The following is a 25925-nucleotide window of genomic DNA, read 5'->3' as shown; positions in this document are numbered from 1 at the left end:
AAGTTATTCACTTTGGTAGGAAAAATACAAAGGTAGAGTTTTTTAAATGGTGAAAGATTGGGAAATGTTGGTGTTCAGAGGAATCTGGATGTCCTTGTACACGAATCACCTGAAAGTTAATATGCAGGTACAGCAAGCAATTAAGAAAGCAAATGGAGTATTGGCCTTTATTACAAGAGGATTTGAGTGCATGACTAAAGATGTCTTACTGAAATTATATGGGGCCCTGGTGAAACCACACCTAGAGTATTGTGTACAGTTTTGGTCTCCATACCGAAGAAAGGATATACTTGCCATTGTGGGAGTGCAACGAAGATTCACCAGACTGATTCGTGGGATGGGGGGGATTGTCCCAGGAGGAGAGATTGAGTTAGACTAGGCCTATATTCTCTAGAGTTTAGAAGAATGAGAGGTGATCTCATTGAAACATACAAAATTCTTACACGGCTTGACCGGGTAGATACAGGAAAGATGTTTCCTCTGGCTAAGGAGTCGAGAACCAGGGGTCACAGTCTGAGATGAGGAGAAACTTCTTCATTCAGAGGGTGGTCAATCTTTGGAATTCTCTACTCCAGAGGGCTGTGGGGGCTCGGTCTTTGAGTACCTGTATATTCAAGAGAGAGAGAGATAGATTTTTGGATATTAAGGGAATCAAGGGATATGGGGATAGTGCAGGAACGTGGTGTTGCGATAGAAGATCAACCATGATATCATTGAATGGCGGAGCAGGCTCGAGGGGCCAGATGGCCAGCTCCTGCTCCTAATTCTTGCGTTCTTATGTTCCATAAGATTTCCCTTTTCATCTCTCATTGGCCGTATACCTCATATTTTATATATGTAATACTTCCCTTTGCTACTTACCAGTCTTTCTACCATCTCTTAGCCTTGCTTTTTTTGCCTTTCTATTTTTATACTCCGGTTGATTTTCTTGCATGTTATTTGCTGTAGTTTAGTCAAATGCCAATGAATAGATCATTCGATTCTAGGTACCTATGTTAAGACGTTTTTAAAAAAAAAAAGAGGACCGGAAAAGAGGGAGACCAGGTTCAATAAAGTGTCAGCGCTAGTGTTAAACACTTTCCAGTTGCAGCATGGATTCTGAGTGAACCTGCTCATCAACCTGGTGCTAAACTATAGGTGGTTTTGGGCTATGGACTGGTTGCCTCGCGAGACAATGATTTTAAATTCACTGAACTTTTTTTAAAAAAATAGAACGAAGAAAGCAGCGTCAAGCCATTGGCCCTATCTTGTCTCCATCTGTATCTACTGAAGACCAGAGCAGTGTAAGTAATTAAACATTTTTATTATTATTATAAGATTGACATGATTCACATTTTTATGAAATTACTTGGATTAAGGACTTCTGAGAGTAATTGAATTGAAAGAGTTACAAGTCGTGATATTTAAAGGTAACCAAGGCTATTTTGACCCATCTTTGTTAATCCATTCAGAAAGACTTTAAAGCCACCCCTTTGTGGCATCCAATTGTTTCTTGAATAATTTCAGGGTTTTTCATCAGTTATATTTGAGAGTGCATTCTATTATTCTTAATTCTTCAACAAAGAAGTTTTTGATATCCGTTCTAAATTTGTCTTTTACTAGTTTGTCCTTGTGTTCCCTTGTTCTTTCACAGTTTAGTTTGAAATATTTTTTGGATTTACTTTTCTGTATTGATTACCATCTTGCATCGACTTCAATAAGATCATTTCTTGCATACAAGGCTAATGAGCCCAAATTTAGTCAGACTTTGGATCTTGTGGCTCCACTGCTTCCAGTGCTTGAATGCCTTCCCCTCTGTCTCTGACTATAACTGGACACTACTCAAAATGCAATCTGACCAGAACATGACTTCCTTTTGAGTTGTATTTTACTGTTTCAAGCTGTACTTGCTTTGTTGGTTGCTGCTATATAGTGGTTGGATGTGTTGAATGCTGAGACTACAAAGACATCTCGGTCTCTCAATTTCCTACTTGATTGTTTCAGTACCATTCTTTGAATACATGTGTCACTCATTTTTCTTTCCTATGTGCAACACTTTACATTTGTTCTAAGTAAATTTCACGTTGGAATTTTTTATGTAAAATACTAGTGAATATACATGGTTGTTAGACAAATATATGTGTTACCATATTATTTATACTAGTATATAATGCATAATATGTTCATCTAAATGATCTTAGAATTAATTGTGTATTTAAAAAAAAAAATTGTTGCAATAGTTGAATCATTTTATTTCAAACATTTGCCGAACCTCTAATGACTTCATAATTTGTAGAAAAACTTTTCTGTTGCAGAATTTTAGTCCTGAGAAAATGTTTACCACAACTTCATCACAGTCTCCCATTACAATGTGCAGTTATTGTGGACTCCAAGGTGGGTATTGTTTTATATAGTAAATAAAAATATCTTGCCTTGTTTATTTACTTTTCACATTTCCCCCCAAAATTGTCATCACCCAGTAGGTGAAAATTTTCACTGTCTCAAAAATTTCATAGCCAGGCTCTTTTCATGGCTGTGAGTCGTTATCAATAGGTCCAATGCTGAATTCCCAGTCTGTGCTGAGTTTGCTGACCTCAGCGGGAGTGACAGGAGAGCATTAGGTCTCAACACCACTGAGTTAGGGAGCAGAAAAAGGCCAGGATTCTGAATCCTAATAGCAATCCAGCAACCTGCGCTGGAATTGTTTGGGCTTAGCTGTTGTGCCCCTATAGTTGAATAGCTTAAAAATTCACACGAACAACTGACACTTGGGCCTGAAATAATGGAGGATGCTCAGGAGAAAAAATGGTGGCAGTGAATTTTGTTCCTCTTTGCATGATTTTGAGGTGACCTCCCCTCCACCACCCCTCCCCCATATAAGGACTTGTTCTAAACATAACTTTGGGTCTTTATCTTGCCATTCTTGTGTATATACATATAAAATGAAAACATTTTTTGCCGTTTTGCTGTAAACCAATGTAGCCTATCAATAAAGTTTGCAATAGACAGTTCTGGTAATATGTAGATCCAATGAATCTTTTAAAGTTTATCTGTTTGATGGTTGTTTGTGTGTGTGCAAACAGTTATGAATCCCTCAGTATCAAGGGCAGACATGTTAAGTCTGGCCAGGAGAGAGAGGACTGTGATTCTTTGTCGTCCATTTGCTGGAGAAGCCAGGAGCTGCCTGAGATGGGTTTAGGTTTGACCATATCAGGTCAGGCAGTGAATTCTGTTTTAACTAGAGAGCAATACCAGAAACATTCCAGGAGAAGATACACTAATAGAACAGCCCTTTGAACTGATTCATAGCATAGAGTCCAAGGAGGCCATTCAGCCCATCGCACCTGCGCAGGCTCTTTGAAAGATCTATCCAGTTAGTCCCACTCCCCTGCTCTATTCCCATAGCGCTGTAAATTTTTCTTTTGTCAAGCCAGGGAGAACACGTTGGATAAACGGGGAGGTGGGGGACACAATCTAATCCCAGTACAAGTCACGAATTGGCTTAACCTTGGTGTTCAGTGGCAGGTATGATGACATACCACACCACATCAGTTCCCAGTGTATGTTACTGCCACTAAAGGGGTTGCTGTTTTTCTGGTGAACTTTCCTTTCATACTGAGATTTGGGCACAGTACTATGGGCCCAACTAAAATGGCGCCCAGTGAAGTTTTTGGCGCCAAAGCTTGCTCCAAACCTTCCCCAGTTTTGGGCGCCGGCATCTACTACCAGCGCCAGAATGTTTGGCGCCATACATTCTGGCGCTGGTGTACCTGTAAAACAAGGTTCCGCACCATTTTTACACAAGGCAAACTTTTCCCACCTAAAATTTTTTTAAACCGGCGCACAGACCCTCGAAATACCATAAGAAAAACCCTTTCCTGCAGTTAGAGAATCTTCGCTGGCCCGCTGCTATCCCTGACCGAAGGAACTTTCATTTAGTCTACAATGTAACTTACCTTACAGTTTAAGACGATTTAAACTATAAACAGGTATAAATATAAAATAAATAAAAACTCACCCATACTGATGATCCTGCGATGAAAAAAGAATGATGGCAAAAATAAAATTTAAAATCCTTACCTTTTTCCATAGATGTCCTCATGGTCCAAAATAATCCAAAAAGTCCAAGGAAAACATTAAAAAGTTCCAAAAATGCATAATCACCTTACAAATTCTCCTCTTCTGGGATCCAGTGCAGCCTTCTCCCCACTCTTCAACGTTGACTGGAGCCCTGCTAGCCCCTAGCCGAAGGCCCTCTTTCCATGAGGCCAGCTGCTAGTCGAGGCCGAAGGTCTGCACACAAAGGAAAGTGCAAGACACTCCAGGCTCAAAGACAAGCACTTTAAATTAAAAAAAAATATAATCCCGCCACAAATATTTTAGGTTTTTATCGAGTGTTGGAGTGCCTAAGTGGAAAATAATATAATTTATATTAAATGTTACCACCAGAAATTTTTTATGTTTCAAGGGAGTGTTGGGAGTGCTTAGGTGGACATCACATAATGGCTATTAAATATTCCCTCCACCAATCTTTTATGTTTTAAAAGAGTGTTGTAGTGCTTAGATGGACACAACCTTATGTTTGTTAAATATTCCCACCATAAATCTTGAATGTTTAACTGAAGTTTGGGTGTGTTGGAGTGCTTGGGTGGACAATAAGACCAAGTTGTTCATGGATCCAGACTGGGTGATGGTCACTGATATATGCACCATGGCACTTCGTTGCATGCATCGGTGACCTTGAACAAGGCTGGATCCACGAACACCTTAGTACTGGAACTTGCCCCTGTATCATTGAAACTATTAAGGTTGCAAGGGTGATGCACTTTTTACATTTACTGACCGGTTATCCTGTAATATTAGTGCAGTGCAGGAGTTAGGTTAAAAGTCCAAAATTAAAATGTTTATTAAACATTTGTACAGCACAGTTGTGATTAGCGTGACTTTACTTATGTTTACATCTTCAAAACTTTATTCAGAGCCATGGCAAACTTTACAAACAATCAACAAAATCAACCAATAAACAATTATTCTATCCTCTTCATTAGCACTGTGTGCCAATCCTGCCCCAGTAGATGCTGCCACCCCTGCGCGTGCCCGTAGTTGCAGACTTCTGCTTCTGAGAGTCCATTGTTTCTGGGTCCGGTATGGAGTTCGCCCTCGTATGATGTCTCGCAGGTGTGGTTTGCTGTGACATGCTTGTACCCGCAGCCTCAGACGTCACACCTAGAAAAGTCCTCTCGCTTGATTCGCTCATGAAAGGACTTGGAATCCTTGAGGAGTTCAGCACCTCCAAATCCAGGGTGACCATCTCATCGTCCATGACTTGCTGCCCATCACTGTCCTGAGTTGGAATATCTGGCGTGCCGTTTTCTTGAACATTTTCGCCTTCAGCTTCAGATGCACCTTCGGTCTCCTCCTGATGTTCAACCTCTGCGAAACAAAAGATAGATGCTTGGTTAGCAGCATTGAGGAAGGAGAAGTGTACGAAACACACGCAGTACATAACATTCAGCCAACCCAGGCTGCAATTTGCAGGGCTAACCCTCTAATGGAAAACTGGGCCCAGCTTGCGCATTAATTGTCCTGTTGCATTTAATCATTGACGCTATCCTCTGCTCCAGGGCTGTTAGTTAGAGCCTACTTGGCGGACCTCCTCCAGTTTCTGACTGTTCATGGTTGATCTGTGATGCCACCTTCTGCAAAGATGCAAATGCAATTTTTAAAGAGAGGGTCCTTGTGGACACACACGTACACACACACACGGATCACATTTACAGATGTTATTGCAGTGCATAAATATACATAGATTTTAAAGCCTAAATAAATGTGTAAGTTTATCGTATTACTTAGTCACTGCTTGTCCGAGATCCTGCCACTTTTTCAGCTGCGCACCGGTTCTCAGGGTCATGGACATTCCATTAAACTCGGCTGCGACCTGGTCCCAAACTTTTGCAAATGCAGACAGTTTAAGCTTATTTTTTCCAAAGCTCCCCTTGTTCTCAAGAACTCCCCATCCACTCTCGATTAAGTCTACCAGGCGCTCAATTTTGCATTTATATAATATCTTTCACTATCTCTGGATGTGCCAAAGTACTTCATTACCAATAAAGTACTTTGAAGTGTTGTCAGTGTTGTAATATCGGGGAGTTCCAATTTGCACACGGCAAGGTCCCACAAAGAACAATGAGATAAATCACCAAATAATCTATTTTTAGTGGTGGTGGTTGACAGATACCGTTGTTCAGGATATCGGGAGGACTCTTCGGACGGAGCCCTGGGATCCTTTATGTCCACCTGGGAGGATAGATAGGCCTTGGTTTAAAGTCTCATCTGAAAGATTACAGCACTCTCCTAATATTACACTGAAGTAACAGCCTAGATTATGTGTTGAAGTCTCGAGTGGTATTTGAATCCATGACCCTTTGACTCGAGGTGAACGTGCTACCACTGAACAAAGGCTGATTGGAGCTTGAATTTCTCTGCTGAAAATCATGCTGGGATGTGTACAGGCTGTTGGCGGGAGCAAGCCTTACAAGTAGAAACTTCATACTGAGTAAGCACTGCTTATTTTAAGAAATAGAGTTCTTCCAGAATAAATAGTGGTTGAAATGTTGATAGAGGAACTAAAACAATAAGGGCAGATTCCCCTTTTCTCTCCAGATGTCCTTCTGTCGATACTTCAGTTCTTTCTAGGAAATCTTGCAACCAATAAAACAGCTAATGAAAAATGGAAGAAATTTATAACCTGGTCCTTATCCAGTGGTCTGGATCTATTAGTGATATTGGTTGCATTTGCACTGCATATCTAACATTTAAAAGAGAATGTAGATGAAGTAATTGTTTAAAGTACTTTATTTTAGAGAGGAAATTTTTATTTTACATTCTAGTGAAAATACACATTTTCGTAATGACATGGAGACCCTTGAATGAGGTCTCCTTCTGTGCTAGGTTGTTCCAGTAACACCACTAGGGAGCATTGTGGAGTAGCTTCATGGTAAGCAGCAGAATGCCCTGGGAATCTGGATCTGTCCTGTGAGTACAGAATATACTCTGGAAACTTCTGATATTTGCGCTGAATATTGGAGGAATTGCACCAATCTTGACAACATGAAAGGTGTAGAATTTTATTAGGTAAGGATATCAAGGGATATGGTTCAAAGATTGATAAATGGAGTTGAGGTACAGATCAGCCATAATTTAATTGAATGGCGGAGCAAGCTTGAGAGACTGAATGGTCTACTGCTATTCTGAAGTTCTTAACTAGGTGTTTATCCTCCCATAGATCAAATTTCTCATATCTAAAATTTATAAGATGCTGCTTCAACTCACTCTGAATCACCTTAGACACCAGTCGAGTAATTTCATAGTGTTCTCTTGCAGGTTGGGGGGCCACAATGTTCCAGGGCCCGCTGCCCCAGGAGAGAGCACCTCCGCAGGTCGGGCTATAAAAGAGCTGGAGCGGCGAGCCCTGGAGCGTCGTGGCCTCCCGACGTACGAGAGAATACCTCCGCAGGTCGGGCTATAAAAGAGCTGGAGTGGCATACCACTACAACTTCCAGCGTGAGTTGCTCCAAATGTGTGACGATTTTGAGGTGGGCGACTGGGTGATGTCATCAAAACCCAGGTCGCTGTTTGGAGCATGGGCAAGAACATCGGCGGGCCCAGGTACAGCGGATGAGTGGCGAGAGATCGTGGTGGAGGAGCGATGAGAGATCGTGGCTGAGATTCGGCGAGTGATCGTGGCAGAGGTTCGGCAAATGTTCGATGCGGAGGTGCGGCGACTGTTTTTGTGGTGGAGGAGCAGCGAGAGATTGTAGTGGAGATGCGGCAAATGTTCGTAGCGGAGGATCGGTGAGTGATCGTGGCAGAGGTGTGGCAAATGAGGGTATGGGGCCCAGGGGTAGCATGGGCCAGCCCACACTGCAATATGTGTGCACACTAGGTCGTGCAGCAGAGCCAGGTCTCCAGTCGTCCTGGTTAACCCTTGCCACTGGATAAAGGCATAGCTCTGTCAAGCCCGTGTGGTGGCTGATGTGCAATGGTCACCACACGTTTAAAAAAAAAAAAAAAAAAATCCACGCATAGGCATCTTCCACCCCTTCAATTGGAGTTCAGGACTGGAATATCGGGTCCTTCATTGAAACATCTATGAACTCATGGAAGCAAGTCATCCTCGTTCGAGGGACCACCTATGGTGATGATGAATTTAATAGTTACGCCCCAAGCCAATTAACATAGCAGTACCATACAACCCGAGTGAAAAGTTTATTACCTCGTGCTAGAGTTACTAAAAGCGAGACAGTTGTAACTATACAATTTTAATACACATCTTTATTAATGTTCTTGTGATAAAACATCAATATTATCACAAACCTTTAGGCTTTCTGTTTACAGCAGCATTTAGTTTTCGTAAGCATTTAATTAGGCCTTGAGTTTACAACAGGCAGTAACTTAATCATTTTGTTTACAACAGGCCTTTGGTTAATTTAAATTTAAAGTTGGAATTGCATTTCACACATAGTTACAGTTGATGTATGAACTGTTAAACTGATGTTTAGTTCATTTGTCACCTGGTCCTTTGGTAGATTGTCGATTCAGATCCTTCTGGACGATTGAGATTCTGATTGGAAGAATGGCTGCATAAATTTGGCAGGAAAGGGGTGGAAAGAAAAATAATTTTGATTTGGGGAGGGAAAGTGTTAAGTCTTGAATAAAGAGTCAGACCAGATACTGCAAGCTCAAGGTAAGGTGTGACTAGTCCTTTATTACAGGTCTCAGTGTCTCTCCAGCCTGTGAGGCCTCATGCACAGGTGCTCCCAAGGGATTGTGGGATCCCTTGGGACTCCAGGGGATAAGCCCTCTGATGGTTAAACATGGTATTTACAGGTTTACATATATAACAGCACTCCCACCCCCCCCCCCTCCCAAAAGTCAATAGTGTAACTATTTACAATGAGAGTCGATCTGGGGCCTTCCTTTCCCTGGTTGATCGTCTTGGTGCAAATGCTGGTTTTGGTGAGTCGTTGGTTGGGCCTTCGCTGGGCTGCTAGGCGTGGTTAATCCTGGTGGGCTGCTGCGGGTGATGGGTTCTGCTTCGTGGTCAACCGCTGGGTCGGTTGCCATTTGTGTATGTGTTGGAGGGTTGAAAAAGGTAGAGTCTATTGTGTGATAGTCCATGAATCTGAGTTTGCTTTGGTCCAAGTGTTTCCTGCTTGTGCGTCCATTTGAAAGTTTGACCTGAAACGCCTTACTCCCCTCTTCGACCATGACAGTGCTGGGAAGCCACTTGGAACTTTGTCCATAGTTCAACACAAATACAGGATCATTAATCTCTTTCGCGTGACACATTTGCGCGATCATGATATGTATTCTGTTGAAGTTGCCTGCCCTCTACCTGTTCGTGTAGATCAGAGTGGACTAACGGGAGCATTGTCTTAAGTGCCCTTTTCATGAGCAGTTCAGCGGGGGGAACCCCCATGAGTGAGTAGGGTCTTGTGCGGTAACTAAGCAGGATTCGGGATAGGCGAGTCTGCAGTGAGCCTTCAATTACCCTCTTCAGCTCTGCTTGATTGTTTGCACTGCTCGCTCTGCCTGACCGTTGGACGCTGGTTTAAATGGGGCAGATGTGACATGTTTGATCCCATTGCGGGTCATGAACTCTTTGAACTCTGCACTGGTGAAACACTCAAGGCTCATTGTCACTCAAGGACGTCAGGTAGGCCGTGCGTGGCAAACATGGCCGGCAGGCTTTCAGTGGTGGCAGCGGACGTGCTTACTGACATTATCACACATTCAATCCATTTGGAGTATGCATCTACAACTACTAGAAACATTTTTCCCAAGAATGGGCCTGCATAGTCGACACAGACCCTGGACCACGGTTTGGAGGGCAAGGACCATAAATTTAGTGGTGCCTCCCTGGGTGCATTGCTTAACTGTGAACATGTATTACATTTGTGCACACAGGACTCTAAGTCTGCATCGATACCTGGCCACAACACGTGAGATCTGGCTATCGCTTTTATCATTACGATGCCTGGGTGGGTGCTGTGGGGGTCACTAATGAAGGCGTCCCTGCCCTTTTTTGGCACCACTACCCGATTACCCCATGGGAGACAGTCTGCCTGTATAGACATTTCATCTCTGCGCCGCTGGTACGGCTTTATTTCTTCTTGCATCTCTAACGGGACACTCGACCAACTCCCATGGAGCACTTTTTTTTTAACCAAAGACAGTAAGGGGTCCTGGCTCGTCCAGGTTTTAATCTGTTGGGCGGTAACAGATGATTGCTCACACTCGAATTCTTCCATTACCATAACTAAATCTGCCATCTCCACCCTTGTGGTGGGCAAATGGCAGCCTACTGAGAGCTTCGGCACAGTTTTCTGCACCTGGCCTGTGGCGGATGGCGTAGCTGTATGCGGACAACGTGAACGCCCATCTCTGGATGCGGGCCGTGCATTCGTATTTATCCCCTTTCAAAAAAGAGGGATATAAGTGGCTTATGGTTGGTTTCCAATTCAAATTTGAGCCCAAACAGATTTTGATGCATTTTCTTTACCTCATAAACACATGCTAACGCTTCTTTTTGATCATGCTGTCGGCCCTCTTAGCCTTAGACTTCTGGATGCATAAGCAACCGGTTGCAATTTCCCAAATTCATTAGTTTGTTGCAATACACACCCGACACCATATGACGACACATCACCTGCTAATACCAAATGCTTAAATGGATTGTACAACACAAGCAATTTGTTTGAGCATAAGTTTCCTAGCTTTCTCAAAGGCATTTTCTTGGCTTTTACCCCATACCCATTCATCTCCTTTATGCAGTAACGAGTGCAGTAGTTCCAACAATGTGCTAAGACCCAATAAGAAGTTACTAAAGTAGTTTAGGAGTCCTAGAAATGTCCGCAGCTCCGTCACGTTCTGTGGTCTCGGTGCGTTCTTGATTGCCTCAGTCTTCGAATCGGTGGGTCTGATGCCATCCACCGCGATTCTTCTCCCCAGGGACTCCACTTCAGGCTCCAGGAAAACGCACTTCGAGCGTTTTAACCTGAGCCCCACACGATTAAGCCGACTAAGAACCTCCTCCAGGTTCTGCAGGTGCACGACGGTGTCCCGACCTGTAACCAAGATGTCATCTTGGAAAACCACGGTGCACGGGACCGACTTCAGCAAGTTTTCCACGTTCCTCTGGAATATCGCCGCGGCCGATCGAATCCCAAACGGGCATCTGTTGTAAATGAAGAGACCTTTTGTGCATGTTGATGCAGGTGAAGCTCTTCGATGATTCCTCTAGCTCTTGCATCATGTAGGCCGAGGTCAAGTCCAGCGTCGTGAACGTTTTTCCTCCCGCCAGCATCGCAAATAGGTCGTCTGCCTTTGGTAGCGGGTATTGATCCTGCAGGGAGAAACGATTGATAGTTACTTTGTAATCACCAAGATTCTGACAGTGCCATCTTCCTTGAGGACTGGAACAGTCGGACTGGCCCACTCGTTGAAATGATGCCCTCTCGTTGCAGCCTGTCCAGCTCGATCGCCACCTTCTCTCATCATGTATGGTACCACTCTCGCCTTGTGATGGATGGGTCGCACCCCTGGAATCAAGTGGATCTGCACTTTTGCTCCTTGGAACTTTCCAATGCCTGGTTCGAACAGTAAGGGGAACTTGTTTAGGACTTGGGCACATGAAACATAGAAAATAGGTGCAGGAGTAGGCCATTCGGCCCTTCGAGCCTGCACCGCCATTCAATGAGTTCATGGCTGAACATGCAACTTCAGTACCCCATTCCTGCTTTCTCGCCATACCCCTTGATCCCCCTAGTAGTAAGGACTTCATCGAACTCCTTTTTGAATATATTTAATGAATTGGCCTCAACAACTTTCTGTGGTAGAGAATTCCGCAGGTTCACCACTCTCTGGGTGAAGACGTTTCTCCTCATCTCGGTCCTAAATGGCTTACCCCTTATCCTTAGACTGTGACCCCTGGTTCTGGACTTCCCCAACATTGGGAACATTCTTCCTGCACCAACCTGTCTAAACCCATCAGAATTTTAAACGTTTCTATGAGGTCCCCTCTCATTCTTCTGAACTCCATTGAATACAAGCCCAGATGATCCAGTCTTTCTTGATATGTCAGTCCCGCCATCCCGGGAATCAGTCTGGTGAACCTTCGCTGCACTCCCTCAATAGCAAGAATGTCCTTCCTCAAGTTAGGAGACCAAAATTGTACACAATACTACAGGTGTGGCCTCACCAAGGCCCTGTACAACTGTAGTAACACCTCCCTGCCCCTGTACTCAAATCCCCTCGCTATGAAGGCCAACATGTCATTTGCTTTCTTAACCGCCTGCTGTACCTGCATGCCAACCTTTAATGACTGATGTACCATGACACTCAGGTCTTGTTGCACCTCCCCTTTACCTAATCTGTCACCATTCAGATAATAGTCTGTCTCTCTGTTTTTACCACCAAAGTGGATAACCTCACATTTATCCACATTATACTTCATCTGCCATGCATTTGCCCACTCACCTAACCTATGCAAGTCACTCTGCAGCCTCATAGCATCCTCCTCACAGCTCACGCTGCCACCCAACTTAGTGTCATCCGCAAATTTGGAGATACTACATTTAATCCCCTCGTCTAAATCATTAATGTACAATGTAAACAGCTGGGGCCCCAGCACAGAACCTTGCGGTACCCTGCTAGTCACTGCCTGCCATTCTGAAAAGTACCCATTTACTCCTACTCTTTGCTTCCTGTCTGCCAACCAGTTCTCAATCCACGTCAGCACATACCCCCAATCCCATGTGCTTTAACTTTGCACATTAATCTCTTGTGTGGGACCTTGTCGAAAGCCTTCTGAAAGTCCAAATATACCACATCAACTGGTTCTCCCTTGTCCACTCTACTGGAAAGACCCTCAAAAAATTCCAGAAGATTTGTCAAGCATGATTTCCCTTTCACAAGTCCATGCTGACTTGGACCTATTATGTCACCTCTTTCCAAATGCGCTGCTATGACATCCTTAATAAATTTACTCCATCATTTTACCCATTACCGATGTCAGGCTGACCGGTCTATAATTCCCTGTTTTCTCTCTCCCTCCTTTTTTAAAAAGTGGGGTTACATTGGCGACCCTCCACTCCATAGGAACTGATCCAGAATCTATGGAATGTTGGAAAATGACTGTCAATGCATCTGCTATTTCCAAGGCCACCTTAAGTACTCTGGTATGCAGTCCATCAGGCCCTGGGGATTTATCGGCCTTCAATCCCATCAATTTCCCCAACACAATTTCCCGACTAATAAGAATTTCCCTCAGTTCCTCCTTCTTACTAGACCCTCTGACCCCTTTTATATCTGGAAGGTTGTTTGTGTCCTCCTTAGTAAATACCGAACCAAAGTACTTGTTCAATTGGCCTGCCATTTCATTGTTCCCCGTTATGACTTCCCCTGATTCTGACTGCAGGGGACCTACACTTGTCTTTACTAACCTTTTTCTCTTTACATACCTATAGAAGCTTTTGCAGTCCGTCTTAATGTTTCTTGCAAGCTTCCTCTCGTACTCTATTTTCCCTGCCCTAATCAAACCCTTCGTCCTCCTCTGCTGAGTTCTAAATTTCTCAGTCCCCAGGTTCGCTGCTATTTCTGGCCGATTGTCATCGCTGGACGAGAGCGCTCGGACGTCGTCCCAGTTCGAGCTTATCTTTCCCAGCCAGCTCCAATAATGGATAATCAGTTCCTTTGTGTACGTTCTCAGTTTAGTACGAATGGGGGTCAGGACTGGCCTTGAGGCCTTGCTGCACCACAATTTATCGAAAGTCATTTTGCTCATTATGGACTGGCTCGCACACGTGTCCAGCTGCATTGACACCGGGAGTCCATTTAATTCAACTGTCAGCATTATCGGGGGACACTTTTTGTGGTAAATGTATGCACCCCATATATCTCTGCCTTCTCAGTCTGAGGCTCTGGTTCGTCGTGATCCACCGTGGATCTATCCCCCTCTGCAACATGGTGGTTTGCAGGATTATTAGGATTTGCAGCTTGCCTGCAAATACATTGGAGGTGTCCCATTATTCCACAGCCCTTGCAAATGTATCCTTTGAAGCAGCATGAATGGAAACAGTGATCACAACCGCAGCGCCAACAAGGTGTTAATGGCCTTGCATTCACCATCCTTGATGGGCTCTGAGTCACCTGGGGATGTGCAGCTGCAGGCATGTAAGTACTTAAGGAAGTGGCCCTAGAAATAATGGATGCATTGGTGATCATTTTCCAGCAGTCTATCGACTCTGGATCAGTTCCTATGGAATGGAGGGTAGTTAATGTAACACCACTTTTTAAGAAAGGAGGGAGGGAGAAAACGGGGAATTATAGACCGGTTAGCCTGACATGAGTGGTAGGGAAAATGTTGGAATCAATTATTAAAGCTGAAACAGCAGTGCATTTGGAAAGCAGTGACAGGATCGGTCCAAGTCAGCATGGATTTATGAAAGGGAAATTATTCGACAAATCTTCTAGAATTTTTTGAGGATGTAACTAGTAGAGTGGACAAGGGAGAACCAGTGGAGATATGGTGTATTTGGACTTTCAAAAGGCTTTTGACAAGGTCCCACACAAGAGATTGGTGTGCAAAATTAAAGCACATGGTATTGGGAGTAATGTATTGATGTGGATAGAGAACTGGTTGGCAGACAGGAAACAGAGAGTCGGGATAAACGGGTCCTTTTCAGAATGGCAGGCAATGATTAGTCGGGTGGTGCAGGGCTCATTGCTGGGACCCCAGCTATTTACAATATACATCAGATTTAGGTGAAGGAATTGAGTGTAATATCTCCAAGTTTGCAGATGACACTAAGCTGGGTGGCGGTGTGAGCTGTGAGGAAGATACTAAGAGGCTGCAGGATGACTTGGACAGGTTAGGTGAGTGGGCAAATGCCTGGCAGATGCAGTATAATGTGGATAAATGTAAGGTTATCCACTTTGGTGGCAAAAACACAAAGGCAGAATATTAACTGAATGGTGGCAGATTAGGAAAAGGGGAGGTGCAACGAGACCTGGGTATCATGGTACATCAGTCATTGAAAGTTGGCATGCAGGTACAGCAGGCGGTGAAGAAGGCAAATGGCATGTTGGCCTTCATAGCTAGAGGATTTGAGTATAGGAGCAGGGAGATCTTACTGTAGTTGTACAGGGCCTTGGTGAGGCCTCACCTGGAATATTGTGTTCAGTTTTGGTCTCCTAATCTGAGGAGGGAGTGCAGCGAAGGTTCACCAGACTGATTCCTGGGATGGCAGGACTGACATATGAGGAGAGACTGGATCGACTGGGCCTGTATTCACTGGAGTTTAGAAGAAAGAGAGGGGATCTCATAGAAACATTTAAAATACTGACGGGACTGGACAGGTTAGATGCAGGAAGAATGTTCCCGATGTTTGGGAAGTCCAGAACCAGGGGACACAGCCGAAGGACAAGGGGTAAGCCATTTAGGACTGAGATGAGGAGAAACTTCTTCACTGAGTTTTGTGCACCTGTGGAATTCTCTACCATAGAGAGTTGTTGATGCCAGTTCGTTGGATATATTCAAGAGGGAGTTAGATATAGCCCTTGCGGCGAAAGGGATCAAGGAGTGTGGAGAGAAAGCAGGAAAGGGGTACTGAGGTGATGATCAGCCATGATCTTATTGAATGGTGGTGCCCGCTCGAAGGGCCGAATGGCCTACTCCTGCACCTATTTTCTATGTTTCCTGCCCTGTACATTACGATTCAGAAACAACATTACTTTGTTCACAGTACTTGCAGCAGCACTCGTGTGCTGAGAAGTTTGTTTGGTATTGTCACTGGTGGAGATAAATGCCTGGGCTATCGCTATGGCTTTACTCAAGGTTGGGGTCTCTACAGTCATAAGTTTGCGAAATATTGCTTCATGGCCAATGTCAAGTGCAAAGAAGTCCCTGAGCATGTGCTCCAAGTGTCCTTCAAATTCGCAATGTCCTGCAAGGCGCCTTAGCTCGGTGATGTAGCTCGCCACATCCTGGCCTTCAGATCTCTCGTACGTGTAGAACCGATACCTCTCCATCAGAACTCTTTCCTTCGGTTTTAGATGCTCCCGGACCAGTGTGCACAAATCATCGTATGACTTCTCTGTGGGTTTCGCTGGAGTGAGCAGGTTTTTCATAAGGCCATACATTGGTGCCCTGCAATCGGTGAGGAGGATCGCCCTTCGTTTGGCAGCGTTCGCTTCTCCTTCCAGCTTGTTGGCCACGAAGTATTGGTCGAGTCGGTTCATGAAGGTTTCCCAATCAGCTCCCTCCTGAAAATTTCTCCAGGATGCCCACGGTTCTCTGCATTGTTGCGGTGGGGTTCGTCATCTATCTCATCGCCAGTTGTTAAATCTTGAATAAAGAGTCAGTCCAGATACTGCAAGCTCAAAGTAAGGTGTGACCATAGTCCTTTATTACAGGTCGCAGAGTGCCTCTCCAGCCTGTGAGGCATCCTTATGTACAGGTGCTCCCAAGGAATTGTGAGATCCCTTGGGACTCCAGGGGATAAGCCCTCTGGTGGTTAAACATGGTATTTACAGGTTTACATATATCACAGAAAGAATAGGGCTAAAGAAGGTGGCGAGAAGACCGGCAAGCAGCTAATAATGTGTGGGAAAGTATTCTTTCCATGGTGTTGAGCACTTTCAGCTAATGAATTAGTAACTATTGCAAACAAAACTGTCTTGTTTGTGCTATGTACCATATAGGTTTCCTTCGGATATACTATTAGGGAAAAAAATGTTAGCGGCATTTTCCTTTGCCAGTAATGCAAAGAGGCATGACGAAAGTGTCTCCCTCCATAATAACTGAAGTGGAAAAAACTGCTGCATCAACAACAACTTCCATTTATATACTGACTTTAAAATCGAAAAAACATCTTTGGGCATTTCACAAATGTGTAATTAGACAAAAATCGACAGCTAAAGAAGGAGGTTTTAGGAGGGATCATGAATAGCTTGATCCAAGAGTTGGGTTTCAAGGAGGGTCTTAAAAGAGGAGAGAGAGGTGGAGAGGCAGGAGGGTTGTGGGAAAGGATTTCAGAGCTTGTGGCCAAGATGGCTGAAGGCAGAATCGTCAGTGGTGAAAGAGCGATGGCCTCAATTTTATCGCCATTTCATGGCACTACGGAGTGGTGGTAAGTAGATGAATTTCTAGCCCAATTGACTTTCGTCTTCCAATGTTTAACTGGAGGAAGTTGCATCTCAACTTGGACTGGATGATTGGTAAGCAGCTGAACAACGCAGGTAGTGGAGGGGTGGAGAGAGGTGGTGAAGCTTGTAGAGCTGTGTAAAACCTGACTCCGTGTCTTAAGATTTTTCTTTACTGTTATGCCATTAACTGTTTAATTGTGTAAAATTGGCAGTTATTTTACTCTCATTTAAAATTGTTTTTTTTCCCTTTCCCAAATTTTCTTTCAGGATCAAATCGATGTTCACAGTGTAAACAAATGTATTGTTCAGTTAAATGTCAGAAGATTGACTGGCCAGTCCACAGATCTGTATGTAAACCTGCAAAATTACTGTAAGTGAGAATGATTCAATAGCACCAATGTCACCCCTGCCTGTGTTCCAAAGAGAATAAACATATGGACACTAATAACTGAGAAGCATTTTACATAGAAACATAGAAAATAGGTGCAGGAGCAGGCCATTCAGCCCTTTTAGCCTGCACCGCCATTCAATGAGTTCATGGCTGAACATGAAACTTCAGTACCCCCTTCCTGCTTTCTCGCCATACCCCTTGATCCCCTGAGTAGTAAGGACTTCATCTAACTCCCTTTTGAATATATTTAGTGAATTGGCCCCAACCACTTTCTGTGGCAGAGAATTCCACAGGTTCACCACTCTCTGGGTGAAGAAGTCTCTCCTCATCTCGGTCCTAAATGGCTTACCACTTATCCTTAGACTATGACCCCTGGTTCTGGACTTCCCCAACATTGGGAACATTCTTCCTGCATCTAACCTGTCTAAACCAGTCAGGATTTTAAACGTTTCTATGAGGTCCCCTCTCATTCTTCTGAACTCCAGTGAATACAAGCCCAGTTGATCCAGTCTTTCTTGATAGGTCAGTCCCACCATCCCGGGAATCAGTCTGGTGAATCTTCGCTGCACTCCCTCAATAGCAAGAATGTCCTTCCTCAAGTTAGGAGACCAAAATTGTACACAATACTCCAGGTGTGGCCTCACCAATGCCCTGTACAACTGTAGCAACACCTCCCTGCCCCTGTACTCAAATCCCCTCGCTATGAAGGCCAACATGCCATTTGCTTTCTTAACCGCCTGCTGTACCTGCATGCCAACCTTCAATGACTGATGTACCATGACACCCAGGTCTCGTTGCACCTTCCCTTTTCCTAATCTGTCACCATTCAGATAATAGTCTGTCTCTGTGTTTTTACCACCAAAGTGGATAACCTCACATTTATCCACATTATACTTCATCTGCCATGCATTTGCCCACTCACCTAACCTATCCAAGTCACTCTGCAGCCTCATAGCATCCTCCTCGCAGCTCACACTGCCACCCAACTTAGTGTCATCCGCAAATTTGGAGATACTACATTTAATCCCCTCGTCTAAATCATTAATGTACAATGTAAACAGCTGGGGCCCCAGCACAGAACCTTGCGGTATCCCACTAGTCACTGCCTGCCATTCTGAAAAGTACCCATTTACACCTACTCTTTGCTTCCTGTCTGCCAACCAGTTCTCAATCCACGTCAGCACACTACCCCCAATCCCATGTGCTTTAACCTTGCACATTAATCTCTTGTGTGGCACCTTGTCGAAAGCCTTCTGAAAGTCCAAATATACCACATCAACTGGTTCTCCTTTGTCCACTTTACTGGAAACATCCTCAAAAAATTCCAGAAGATTTGTCAAACATGATTTCCCCTTCACAAATCCATGCTGACTTGGACCTATCATGTCACCATTTTCCAAATGCGCTGCTATGACATCCTTAATAATTGATTCCATCATTTTACCCACTACTGAGGTCAGGCTGACCGGTCTATAATTCCCTGTTTTCTCTCTCCCTCCTTTTTTAAAAAGTGGGGTTACATTGGCTACCCTCTGCTCGATAGGAACTGATCCAGAGTCAATGGAATGTTGGAAAATGACTGTCAATGCATCCGCTATTTCCAAGGCCACCTCCTTAAGTACTCTGGGATGCAGTCCATCAGGCCCTGGGGATTTATTGGCCTTCAATCCCATCAATTTCCCCAACACAATTTCCCGACTAACAAAGATTTCCCTCAGTTCCTCCTCCCTACTAGACCCTCTGACCCCTTTTATATCCGGAAGGTTGTTTGTGTCCTCCTTAGTGAATACTGAACCAAAGTACTTGTTCAATTGGTCTGCCATTTCTTTGTTCCCCGTTATGACTTCCCCTGATTCTGACTGCAGGGGACCTACGTTTGTCTTTACTAACCTTTTTCTCTTTACATACCTATAGAAACTTTTGCAATCCGCCTTAATGTTCCCTGCAAGCTTCTTCTCGTACTCCATTTTCCCTTCCCTAATCAAACCCTTTGTCCTCCTCTGCTGAGTTCTAAATTTCTCCCAGTCCCCAGGTTCGCTGCTATTTCTGGCCAATTTGTATGCCACTTCCTTGGCTTTAATACTATCCCTGATTTCCCTAGATAGCCACGGTTGAGCCACCTTCCCTTTTTTATTTTTACGCCAGACAGGAATGTACAATTGTTGTAATTCATCCATGCGGTCTCTAAATGTCTGCCATTGCCCATCCACAGTCAACCCCTTAAGTATCATTCGCCAATCTATCCTAGCCAATTCACGCCTCATACCTTCAAAGTTACCCTTTAAGTTCTGGACCATGGTCTCTGAATTAACTATCATTCTCCATCCTAATGCAGAATTCCACCATATTATGGTCACTCTTCCCCAAGGGGCCTCGCACAATGAGATTGCTAATTAGTTCTCTCTCATTACACAACACCCAGTCTAAGATGGCCTCCCCCCTAGTTGGTTCCTCGACATATTGGTCTAGAAAACCATCCCTTATGCACTCCAGGAAATTCTCCTCCACAGTATTGCTTCCAGTTTGGCTAGCCTAATCTATGTGCATATTAAAGTCACCCATTATAACCGCTGCACCTTTATTGCATGCACCCCTAATTTCCTGTTTGATGCCCTCCCCAACATCACTACTACTGTTTGGAGGTCTGTACACAACTCCCACTAACGTTTTTTGCCCTTTGGTGTTCTGCAGCTCTACCCATATAGATTCCACATCATCCAAGCTAATGTCTTTCCTAACTATTGCATTAATCTCCTCTTTAACCAGCAATGCTACCCCACCTCCTTTTCCTTTTATTCTATCCTTCCTGAATGTCGAATACCCCTGGATGTTGAGTTCCCAGCCCTGATCATCCTGGAGCCACATCTCCGTAATCCCAATCACATCATATTTGTTAACATCTATTTGCACAGTTAATTCATCCACCTTATTGCGGATACTCCTTGCATTAAGACACAAAGCCTTCAGGCTTGTTTTTTTAACACGCTTTGTCCTTTTAGAATTCTGCCGCACAGTGGCTCTTCCTGTTCCCCGCCCCGGGCCTCTCCGCCCCCACCCCCCCTCCCGATCTCCCCTCCGTCTCCTGCCTCTGCCTCCCTTTTGTCTCCCTCTGTCTCCCTGCATTGGCTCCCATCCCCCTGCCATATTAGTTTAACTCCTCCCCAACAGCACTAGCAAACACTCCCCCTAGGACATTGGTTCCGGTCCTGCTCAGGTGCAGACCGTCCGGTTTGTACTGGTCCCACCTCCCCCAGAACCGGTTCCAATGCCCCAGGAATTTGAATCCCTCCCTGCTGCACCACTGCTCAAGCCACGTATTCATCTGCGCTATCCTGCGATTCCTACTCTGACTAGCACGTGGCACTGGTAGCAATCCCGAGATTACTACTTTTGAGGTCCTACTTTTTAATTTAGCTCCTAGCTCCTTAAATTTGTTTCGTTAGGACCTCATCCCTTTTTTTACCTGTGTCGTTGATACCAATGTGCACCACGACAACTGGCTGTTCTCCCTCCCATTTCAGAATGTCCTGAATTTTAAATGGGATCTGCTTCTCTTCACTCCAGCATATCTAGTTCAGTTGCCTGAAATGACTCCTATAAATGAGTGGATTTTAAAATGTAAATTAAAATATATTACCATAGTGGTATATGGATGCTATCTTTGGGCTAGACGTTCCACTGAGCTGGCTATCGCCCAAAAAATGGGCAATGTCCCAGCCTTGGCAATGTTTCAGCTTTCAGGATCGCTGTAAGATTACCCATTTTTCTGATCGCTACTTTAGTTTTTTTTTGGTGGCGATAGCTCAGCGATGTGAAATGGGCCCCAACAATGTGGAAGGCAAGGCGTCCCTAGCAACGGCCTTTCCGCGAGGCCCTCGTCCAGGAGGTGCACTCGCAGTGGGCCCAATTAACCTGAGATGGGCGTGGGAAACCTCCACCCCATGCCTACAGGAAGATTTGGGGCGAGATCGCCGAAGTGGTCTCGTCAGCGACCCACAAGGTAAGGGGATCGGACCAGTGCCGCAAGCGCTGAAACAGCCTGGTTGCTTCGGCAAGAGTAAGTATTAAATAGATTTTAAATTGTAATGATTCACATAATATGTAAATCTCCCGGATTGAAATTAAGCTGGTTATTCTTGCATATGTTCCCTGCTAACATCTGGACAGGGCTCGGGATCTCCGCCTTTTTAAAGTCTTATTTTGGCATTGTCTCCTTTTGGGTTACGTTGGTGGACGGGACACGACTGTGTCAGTCTCTCAGGCTGCTGTCAGTTACACAGTGAGCCAGCCTGGACTGGAGGAGAGCTGCCCTGGCTCACTGTTTGCCCTGGAACACATTCGGACATTAGCTCCTTTCATTGGCGAGCTCACCAGCTCCCCACTGCGTGCCCCCCCTCCAGGGGCCCTCATGGAGATTGTAGTTGAGATGTTTTGTGTCGAGCATTAGATCCTAAACACGATATTATGAAATATTTTATCTGAAGTTGATGTTATAACCATGCATCAATTGTAACACAAAAACCGTATTAGTATATAACGTAGGAACCTGTTGTCTTTCCATGATGGTACCTAGTCAATTAGCTTATGCCATGCTCTTGTCACATTTGCAGAGGAAGATATTTAAGAATCGTTCCGAGCAGAGGCGCACCGGAGGAGGCACTGCTCAACTTCAGCTGCTCAGCGATCTCGGAGAGTGCAGCAGCACTTGTGGGCACCCACAGTCGCTCGGCCTTGCGTCACGTGAGTAATGTATAAAGCAGTGTTAATTCAAAGTAATGTAATGGCATTTCATTATAATAGATGAATGGTGTCATGTTATGCATGAAGCTTCTGTGCTACTCTCAGGCTAAGAACATAAGAAGTAGCAGTGGGCCATCTGGCCCCTTGAGCTTGCTCCGCTATTTAATAAGATCGTGGCTGATCTGATGTAGGGCTCAGCTCCACTTCCCTGCCCGCTCCACATAACCCTTCACTCCTTTATCATTCAGAAGTCTGTCTATCTCCGCCTTAAATATAGTTACTGATCCAGCCTCCACAGCTCTCTCTAGGGCAGTGAATTCCACATAGATGTACTGCCATATGATGCATTAATATGTAATGTGTCTCGGTCACATTTATTGTAGTAGTATGCCAACGCAGCGCAAGAATCATGTGTACCCTTCTGTTCTAATAAACTCAATTGTGTTTTGCAGGTCACCCAACTCAACAGACGAGGCCGCACTTGTCCTTTGGCAGGTGATTATCACCACGGGTGGTGAGGAGGAGACCACGGAGCCGGAGATGGAGATGGAAAATACTGAGGAGGATGCCCTTTGCATCCTGGTATCTGTTGTACCTGCGGCCACATCGTCGTCTTCGACGGAAGAAGTAGCGGGCCCAAGTGGCTTGCAGCAGGCGACCCCAAGTCATCCAATGGTGTCCACGCCGACCCCACGGAGGTTGAGTTAGCGAGGTCGGCACGTGCTGCGACGGGCAGGTCCGAATGAGGACATGGTTGTGCTGTGCAGGGAAAGAGTCGACCTAACTGGGAGAGCTCCCCCAGGCTTTTGGCGGGTTGACCGGGAATATTGGCAGAATGTCCGCTCACATATCTGAGGGTATGGAGCGCATGATTGTGGCAATGGGCCAACAGACCGCCACCATCCATGCCTTGTGGCATGCGATAGTGTTGTCCCACCAACCGCCAGCACAGATGTGAGTCAGGAGGAAGAACCATCATCTTCGGAAACGTCATCTCCTCCTCCACTCCCTGAGAGGATTCTGCCACCGTCACCACCCCATAGCAGCAGGCTTTGAGGTCCTCTGCTGCAAGTCGTCGTGGTTCCATTACCCGATTGCAATGAGGGGTGGGGGGGGGGGCGGTGTATTAGGATCTGGAGGGAAGCGGGGGGGGGGGGGGGCGGTGTTTGTTTTAAATTTATTGTTGGGGGGGGAGGGTTATTCTTAGTTTTAAAACATTTTTTATTATTAAATTATTAAAATATTTTGCTGCATTTTACAATTGTTGTGCGGTGTCTTATAATAATGTATGGTAAGGTAAAACATGAATACAATTGTTGGAAAACAATGGCCAGGCAAGGATGAAACGTAACGCAACTGCAACTGTTGTCTTTCCCTAACTGTAACTGTCACCAATGTAAATTCATGCAAAACGTTCGTTTATGAGCTGCTGCCGCAAGAGTCTTGCAGCTGCGTGACTCCCATGGGGCTTTTCCAGTCTTGCGGGGGGATGTGGGTGCATGGGTTCACCGCCAGGCTGACTGTCCTCCCTGCGGTCCTCGTCATCCTCCTCGTCTTCCTATTGCCCTCCTGAGATGGACCAGCAGCCCCATCTGGCAATTGTTGTTCTCTCCTTATAGCTAGGTTATGCAACATGCAGCACACCACAAGAAATTCAGCGACCTGGTCAGGGTGGTATTGTAGGTTGCCTCCTGAGTGGTCCAGTCATCTGAAGCGCTGCTTCAGCACTCCAATTGTCTTTTCGACGATATTACATATAGCTACATAGCTTTCATCTTAGCGCTTCTCAGCTTCTGTCTGGGCATTACGTGGGGGTCATGTGCCAGCTGGCAAGGCCATATCTTTTATCTCCTAGCATCCAACCGTGACCTTGTGGCTGACTGTTAAACAGATCCGAGACAGTGCTTTCATGTAACATGTGCGCAATCATGGATGTTGCCTGGAAAATTAGCATTCATTGCAATGATTATTTGATTGTGGTCGACAACGAACTGCACATTCAGGAAGTGGAAACCCTTTCGGTTACACCTCGGCATCCTGTAAAGGTGCTCTCAGGGCGATGTGCATACAGTCTCTTGCTCCCTGCACCTTGGGGAAGTTTGATATTCGTGAGAAACCCAAAGCCTTCTCGGTCCGTGCCTCCCTGGTCATAGGGAAGTTTCCTGCGAGAGTAAAGGACTTTAGTCACCTGTCGAATGGAGCAATATGTGATGTACTGCAGCTGAGGCCTGAAAGGAGCGCGATGCATAGAAGGAAAGTGCTGCAGTAACCTTTACCTCAACGGGCAGTGCGATCCTGATAGTGCTGGTCGGCTGCAGATCTCCCTTGATGAGTTGGCATATCTCAGTGCTGACCTCCTTTCGGATGCGCAGTCTCCTACGGTTCGTGTTATCGGACAAGTTTTTAGGTACGATTGCTTTTCCCTGTAAGTCCGTTGGGTGTAAAGTCTCCTCTGCAGCAGCAGTCTACCATCTCTGATTGAGCTCTTCAAAATACCTTCTCCCATCTTCAGTCTGCAGCATGTGATTATTGACCAATACTGGTCGAGAAATTACAGACCCCATCACTATAAATCGCTCTAAATGCTCTTATATTTGTCCTCAACACTTAAATGTGATTAGAAGATTGCCAAGAGTCAATAGGCCCTTAAAATCACACTCAAATTATCTTCTCATAAACTCCACATTGAAACAGCCTTTTCAGTTTCTCTGACGATCAAAATAGCATCCGTAGTGCCGCGTTCTGCCGCGTAGTGCTAGTGGGGACCAGCTTTTCTCCAGCGATCTTCTCGGCGAGCGATCAGCCCGGTGATGTGTGGACAATGTGACGAAAGTTGTGGTGGGCAATCACCTCGGCGATGTCAAAATCATGTGCGCCGAAAGTTGGGCCGGCGATCATTGGGCGATGTTCTGGCCCAACTTTCCACTTTTAAGGTTAAATGGGCGATAGCCTGCCTATTTGGGCGCTAGATGGGTGATAGCCCAGCAATCATCAGTGGAAAGTCTAGCCCTTTATCTTTAGTGCAGGTGCAGATGGAAGAACCTCCACTGGGACCACTATGGATACGAGATCTTACCACTTATCTGTTACTGATTAAGTTGAATCTCCAGTGCTCATATTTTTTTTAAAAACCTCGATATATTTCATTTAAATAAAGAACAGAAATTCTGTTTCTGCCTCCTTGCTCCTCCTCCCTCACAAAGATTGGATGCAAGTTACATTTAGATACAATTATTTTTGAAATGCATCAGACAAGAATTTGTAAAGAAGACCTAACTTTCCCCTCTCTGATGGAGGATAAGTCCTGCAGAAATAAATGTGCCCCATAAAATTAAGTTCATATAACTTTGCCATTGGAAGGAGTGGTAAAAACTTGTATTAAATTTTTTTTTAAAAGCTCAGTGACAAGCTCACAAAATCTGTCCGGCATCTGGTACCCCATGGAAAATAGAAGAAGCATGTATTAGAATGTTGTAACTTGCCCAGATGTTTGTTTTTATAATTGCTTGCTGGTTGTTGCACTATAAAACATTTTTTCCAGCTTGCCGTTTTCCATGCTTGTTTGTCGAATTTCTAAAGTACAGGTGGTCGGTATCCTCAGCAAGCA

The 25925-nt window shown here is 44.9% G+C and overlaps 1 protein-coding gene across 5 annotated transcripts in view; it reads left to right on the top strand.

Annotated features, from left to right (window-relative positions):
* The window catches only part of tdrd1 (tudor domain containing 1), a 190515-nt gene that overhangs the window by 44076 nt on the left and 120514 nt on the right, over nucleotides 1–25925 (top strand). For all 5 annotated transcript variants that reach the window (XM_070876594.1, XM_070876597.1, XM_070876598.1 and 2 more), the window contains 3 exons: nucleotides 1213–1283; nucleotides 2295–2373; nucleotides 17455–17557. In XM_070876594.1, coding sequence (XP_070732695.1) covers nucleotides 1213–1283; nucleotides 2295–2373; nucleotides 17455–17557 — 253 coding nt within the window. The remainder of the gene's footprint in view (nucleotides 1–1212; nucleotides 1284–2294; nucleotides 2374–17454; nucleotides 17558–25925) is intronic.

Source organism: Pristiophorus japonicus, chromosome 3 (assembly GCF_044704955.1).
Source record: "Pristiophorus japonicus isolate sPriJap1 chromosome 3, sPriJap1.hap1, whole genome shotgun sequence".
In the NCBI taxonomy this organism is placed as follows: domain Eukaryota; kingdom Metazoa; phylum Chordata; class Chondrichthyes; family Pristiophoridae; genus Pristiophorus; species Pristiophorus japonicus.
The sequence above is the reverse complement of the archived record's forward strand: the minus strand, read 5'-3'. Positions and strand labels throughout refer to the sequence as shown.